The sequence below is a fragment of the Bubalus bubalis genome, chromosome 18 (assembly GCF_019923935.1).
Source record: "Bubalus bubalis isolate 160015118507 breed Murrah chromosome 18, NDDB_SH_1, whole genome shotgun sequence".
In the NCBI taxonomy this organism is placed as follows: Eukaryota; Metazoa; Chordata; class Mammalia; order Artiodactyla; family Bovidae; genus Bubalus; species Bubalus bubalis.
In genome coordinates this window covers 48,017,985-48,024,153 of record NC_059174.1, presented here as the reverse complement: position 1 = coordinate 48,024,153, position 6,169 = coordinate 48,017,985, and the positions used below count along the sequence as shown (strand labels likewise).

At 52.3% G+C, this 6,169-nt stretch overlaps 1 protein-coding gene across 5 annotated transcripts in view; it reads right to left on the bottom strand.

Annotated features, from left to right (window-relative positions):
• Positions 1-89: 89 nt before the first annotated feature.
• The window catches only part of RYR1 (ryanodine receptor 1), a 127,970-nt gene continuing 121,890 nt past the window's right edge, over positions 90-6,169 (bottom strand). For all 5 annotated transcript variants that reach the window (XM_025269065.3, XM_025269068.3, XM_025269066.3 and 2 more), the window contains 9 exons: positions 4,861-4,991; positions 4,702-4,762; positions 3,868-4,014; positions 3,457-3,591; positions 1,385-1,541; positions 906-970; positions 715-815; positions 478-529; positions 90-330 (listed from right to left, as the gene is read on the bottom strand). In XM_025269065.3, coding sequence (XP_025124850.3) covers positions 235-330; positions 478-529; positions 715-815; positions 906-970; positions 1,385-1,541; positions 3,457-3,591; positions 3,868-4,014; positions 4,702-4,762; positions 4,861-4,991 — 945 coding nt within the window. In that variant the 3' untranslated portion in view covers positions 90-234. The remainder of the gene's footprint in view (positions 331-477; positions 530-714; positions 816-905; positions 971-1,384; positions 1,542-3,456; positions 3,592-3,867; positions 4,015-4,701; positions 4,763-4,860; positions 4,992-6,169) is intronic.

Genomic DNA, 6,169 nt, shown 5'->3' with positions numbered 1-6,169 from the left:
TCTTGGTTTTGGGGTTGGGGGGAGGAGAGGAGAGCAGAATTCCTGGATGCTACCCACCCCCCCCCCATCAGCAATCCAATACAATGATGTCAGGGGTGTAGCACAGACTTTATTTGTCAGTACATGGTCACCCCTCCCCCCCAGCTGCCTTGTGGGGAGGGGTTTGAGGGCTATGGGGTTTGCTGTGAGAATAAGGCACTTGAGGTGGGGGGTGAAGGGCCAGCTGGGGGTGTCTCAGCTAAGCTGGTCCTCATACTGCTTGCGGAAACAATCGCCAGCCGGGAAGAAATCCCAACATCTCTCTTGGTACATCTTCCAGACGTAAGACTCCTAGCGGTGGGGGATGGGGAAGAGGTAGTTGGTCACATCTTCAAATGCTTCATATTGACATGAGCTTTTCACTGCCACCTGCTGCCTGGCCTTATATTAAAATTCACCACGTCCCTGCCCATTGTCCTTCCAATAACACACCCTTACCTGGCCCGTGTGTTCTGTCTCGTCCTTGTTTATCAGATACATCAGGAAAAACCTGGGGATGGGAGGCAGCAGTAGACAGGTCACGATTTCCCTTACTTTCTCCTGATTAGCTGGCTGGGAGTCCACCCACATGGACACCACACCCTCGCCCCAGACTAGTCAATAGTATCTCCCTCCCCTCCCCGCTGTTGGGGGCCACGCCCCACCCTCCTGTTTGGCCAATGGGCCCACACTCACATGTAATTGGCCAGGTTGTGTTCCTCCAGTGTGTGAGTCTCGAACCCATGCGGTGTCGAGTCAAAGTAATCACTGCCGATACCGCAGATGAAGCACTTGGTCTGTGCATGGCAGGAGACATCAGAATCGAGGTCCGTTCCACCCCCTAGGGTCCTGTAATCCCTCAGGGTCGCCCCTCAGACATGACCTACCTCCATATCTTCCTTCACTTGCTCTTGTTGGTCTCGGAGCTCGCCAAAAGCGTCAATGATCAGACCTAGGGGGTTGGGGGGAGTTGCAGGGCGCACATCAGTGTCTAACTTCTCACCTAATTCAGGCTTCCCCCTCTTCTAGCTATCTGCCTTTGAGTCTTGTACCCCATCTCTCTAATTTCACCCCACTTACTAAAAATAATACCTAGTGTTTACTGAGCACTTACCATGAGCCAGATACTTACCACCTATGAATTAACGTAATTCTCGCAGCAACTTTATGTGGCTAGTATAATTAATATCCTCATCTTATAGATGGAGAAACTGAGTCTCAGAGAGGTCACTTGCCCAAAGTCTCACAGTAGAGGGAGGTAGAGTGAGGACATGAATCCAGGCTGACAGATCCTGGATTTGTACGCTAAAGAGCTAGCCTGCCTCTGGACACAGCCCCCACTCCCAAGACCCTGATGAGCACTGACCCTGGATAATGGCCAACAGGATGACGATGACGAAGAAAAAGAAGGTGATGTCGAAGACCACCCGGTACAGCTCGTATTCATCGCCTGCTGGGTCCTCTATCTCGTCCCCAATGCCCCCACCAGCTCGGACACCCACGTACATGTGGAAGAGGTAACACTGCAGGGGCAGGGTGAGAAACATGAGTCGCGGGTTCAGTCTTTGACATTCACTGAGAACCTACAGGGCGCCAGATTGGCTGGAGCAGGGCACACGGCAATGACTGAGACAGCCCTGCACGCTGCTCTTACAGGGCTCACAAGCTTGGCATCAGATAGAGACAGCCCAGAAATGATCAGGGTTGTGATAGGGAGGGCTCAGGGCCAGGAAAGCACAGTGTAATCATGGGCAAGATGGGGGAAGCACAGGAAACGTTGAAGTTTTGAAAGCCTGACCCCGCCTGGGTGATAGGGTAAGGCTTCCTAGAAGAGAGGACATGTGTGAACTGGAAACGTGAAGAAAATGTTAGGTGGGAGAGAGAGTTCCAGGCAGAGAAAACCACATGTGTTTCGTCACTGCTGGGGAGGAAAGAATACATCTTGCTCCTGTGAGGAACTGAAAAGAGGTTCAGTGAGGCTGGAAATAGAGTTCCTGTGAGCAAGAGCAAGGAGAGAAATAAGGGCCAGCTAATGGTCACGGAGGGCTTCCTGTAAGAGGCAGCATTTAAGTTGAAGATGAGGCATCAAGTGAATAGGCGTGTGTACGTAGGGCCAGGGAGAGGGCGGGTGGAGAGACTGTCAGATGCAAAGGGCTTGGGTTGGGAGGAAACACATGATTTTAGGGGAACTGAGGGAGGCCCAGGCAGCCAGAGAGCAAAAGGCAAGGACTGTGGTTAGACTCAGGCCAGGCTAGTTTTCCCCTGGCTTTGTACACCATGAAGGCACTGGGGAACCACAAGAAGGTTCTGAGCAGAGGGAAGGACATGGTCTGCCTGAGACTTGGAAAAGACCTTACACTTTTTTTTTCTGTGTCTCTAGGAAGTGAGAGAACCCAGTGGCCTTGGGTAAGAGCTAAGACCAGTGACTGGTGGGAACAAGGCTGAGTGACAAGACCAAGTCTGGTGGGGCCTCAAATATCAGACTGAGGGACCAGATGGGTCCCGTGAGCATAGTGCCAGATTACAGGCCATTCTGAGATAGAGCACTGGAATGATTCTTTCAACTGTGACCCCTGCCTATAGTAGGTTAAACTCAATTTGGGTGATGACCACCACTTATTAGAAGAGAAGAGAAAATAGAAACATGCATGGCATAAAACTTTTCCTGATAGATAATGATGATAGTAGCTCATGTCTATGGAATCCTTAATACCTGTCAAGCACTATTCTAAACTTTTAAGTCTTTGATGGTCAGGGAGCATCGTATGTGCTCAGCTATGTCCAACTCTCTGCGACCCCATGGACTGTAGCCCACCAGGCTTCTCTGCCCATGGGATTTCCCAGGCAAGAATACTGGAGTGGGTTGCCATTTCCTTCTCCAGAGGATCTTCCCAGCCCGGGGATCAAACCCGTCTCTCCTGCATTGGCAGGTGGGTTCTTTACCGCTGGGCTACCAGGGAGCATCACTGAGTTCTAAAAGCAACCCTGGGATATAGGCTCTATTATTATGCAACCATTCCACAGGTGAGGACACCAGAGCGTGGGAGGTAGAACTATCAACCCCAGGCACTGTGCTTGAGCACCTTTCCAATGATAATACCTTGAAAAGCTCAAATACTACAACGGTGGCTACCATTCCTTGAGGCAGTGTTCCAAGTACCTCACAAGGGTCAGATCACTTAACCCCGGAAATAAGTCTGCAAGGTAGGTTCTATTACTTTTTTTTTTTTAATTTGGTTGCACTCTCTGGCATGTGGGATCTTAGCTCCCTGACCAGGAATTGAACCCACGCCCACTACTTTGGAAGGGGGAGTCAACCACTGGACAGCCCAGGAAGTCCCAAGGTAGGTCCTACTACTAACCCCCTTTACAGATGGGAAAACTAAGGGTCAGGGATGGCTGGTAACAGATCCAAGAGCGTGGGGGGGTGGAGCTCACTGTCATCATGTCGTCACACTTCATGTCAGGTTCATCCTCATCCTCGCTCTTGTTGTAGAACTTGCGGAAGAAGTTGAAGGCCACCACGGTGTACAGGTAGACCACCACCGCCAGGAGGCCCACGGTCATCACCAGCTGGGGGCGGGCAGGGGGCGGGTCAGCTCCACGCTCGGCTTGCCGCTCCCCCATGCCCACCTTCTCTACTGTTGCCCCACTTCAGCCCAGATGGCCCTCCTGCCGGGGTCTCATGACCCACATCCACCCTGGCTCAGCCAGCCCAGCCTTGCCCCTCCTCACCCAACCCTGCGCCCCCCTCATCCGAGCTGCCCAGCCTTCACCCTCCATCCCTCCTAAGGGACAGCTAAGGTGGCCCCTGCCAGGTTCACTCCACTCGGGCAGATCCCTCCACACCTGCTTCCCATTGTGGGTGACGGAGGAGAGGATGGTGCGCAGCGTCTTGACCCCCATGGCGATGTCCAGGAGGTGGGCGGCAAAGAAGAAGTTGTTGTAGTGCCCGAGGAGGGACATTACCATGTACCAGCCCAGGTACAGGAAAGACTGTAGGCACACAAACCAGGGGTCAGCGGGCATGCATGAGGGTCAAGGAGCACTCTGGAGGCCCAGGACCATTCAAGAGCATCGGGAGTGCTCTGGTGGTCAGGGTGCCATCTCTGGCTAGCAATTATTTGAAGGATCAGGAACACTCTAGAACAATGGAGCACTCGGTGTGGGAAGCCATTCTTCGAGGAGCTGGGGAACCCTCTGCAGAAGGATGTAGTCTGGGAATGTAAGTGTGTTCTGGGTCTTCCGTGGAGGTCTAGTGGCTAAGAATCCACTTGCCAATGCAGGAGACACAGGTTTGATCCCTGGTCTAGGAAGATTCCACATTCTGTGGGGGCAGCTAAGCTTGTCCACCACAACTACTGAGCCCACGTGCTGCAAACTACCCTGCAACTGGAGAGCAGTATCCCTACTCGCCACAGCTAGAGAAAGCCTGTGTGCAGTAGCAAAGACCCAGTGCAGCCAAATTAATGATTAAATATGAAAGAAAATGAATTAAGGAAAACAAAACAAAGAGTGTGTGGAGGGTAAGGAGCCTTAGGCAGGACTGAGGGTGCCCTAGGACCAGAAGTGCGCAGAGCTCAGGAGTGGGTCCCTGGTCAGGGATACCTGGGGGCAGAGCCCCCAACCCTCCTAGCGCCCTTCACCTGCAGGCCCCTCCCCCACCTACGGGGCCCTCCTCACATTGTCTGTGAAGATGACCCCGAACTTCCAGATCTGGTACTTCACATCGATGGACATAAGCCTGTAGGGCAGAGAAAACAAGGATGGCCAGATGCTGGAGAGTCAGACCACGGCCACCTGCCCCAGGCCTGGGGGTGGGGGCAGTCCTCCCTGGCTCACCAGGTGAGCAGCCCCGGGGGTGGTTCAGGCTTGCGCTCGTTGTGGGCTGTGATCTCCAGCGTGGCCAGATCCATGCCCAGCAGCTCGGCGATCCGCTCCCGCCCATAGATGTCCCCATGCTTGTCCAAGACCTGCACGGGGAGCATGGAGCTGTGCAGACACGACTGGAGTGGGGTAGGTGGTGGTCTGCTCTGTCGGGGGGAGGTCTGGGGACATTCTGAACTTTGTGTGAGAGATTGGGGGTGCATTTTTCTGGGGAGAAGGGCCAGAGCTTTCTTCAGATCCTCAGGGGTAGGGTCCAAAAGTAATAAAGTGCTCCCCACCAGTTAGCTCATTAGCCAAATTAATTGGGATAATTTATTATAATTAGGCAGGTAGGCAAGGAATTCTATATAACTATATAACCTATATAACCCTATATAATCCTATATAACTGCCCCCCAACCCCATCACTGATGAATTTTTCTCCTCCTGCTCACCCTCTCACTCACTCTGCTCCAGCCACACTAGCTTCCCCACAGCTCCTCAAATACTCCAGGCACATCCCTGCCCCAGGACCTTTACAGCTGCCATTCTCGCCCTGCCCAGGACACACTTCCCCCGGATTTTCACCTGCCTCACTCCCTCACCTCCTAATCACCCTGCACAAAAGAGTAATCTCTCTGGGCCAACCCCCACACACTCCTCCCCGCCCCGTGCCGTCTTTTTCTCTCCTACAACACTTATCACCATCTGAACATTATAAATGTGTTCCTCATCTGTCTTTCCAACTTAAGGGCCAAGATGTGTTTACTGCTAGGAACCCTAGTACAGTTCCTAGTAGGTAGGACTGACTAGATACCCAGGAGGTACTCAATAAACTTTTGTTGAGTGAATGAATGATTCTAACAGCCAACACTTGTCTAATGTCTTTTTTTGCGCCAGATACTGTTCACGAAGCAGGTCAAACAATCTTTACAACAACCCAGTGGGGTCAGCCCTCTTAGTACTTCACTCAACATGATGGAAATTGAGGCACAGAAAGGGTGACACACCCAGGAATGGAAAAGCAGACAAGGGACTTCCCTCATGATCCAGCGGATAAGAATCTGCCTTCCAATGCAGGGGACATGGGTTCTGTCTCGAGTAGAGGAACTCAGTTCCCAAGACCGCAGAGCAGCTAAGCCTGGGCGCCGCAACTAGAGAAGCCTGAGTACAGCGATGAAGATCCCAGGTGCCGCAACAATGACCCAATGTGGTCAAATTAATTAATGAAATATTAACAAGAAAGAGAAAAGCAGACAATCCAGCACCAGAGTCTATGTACTGA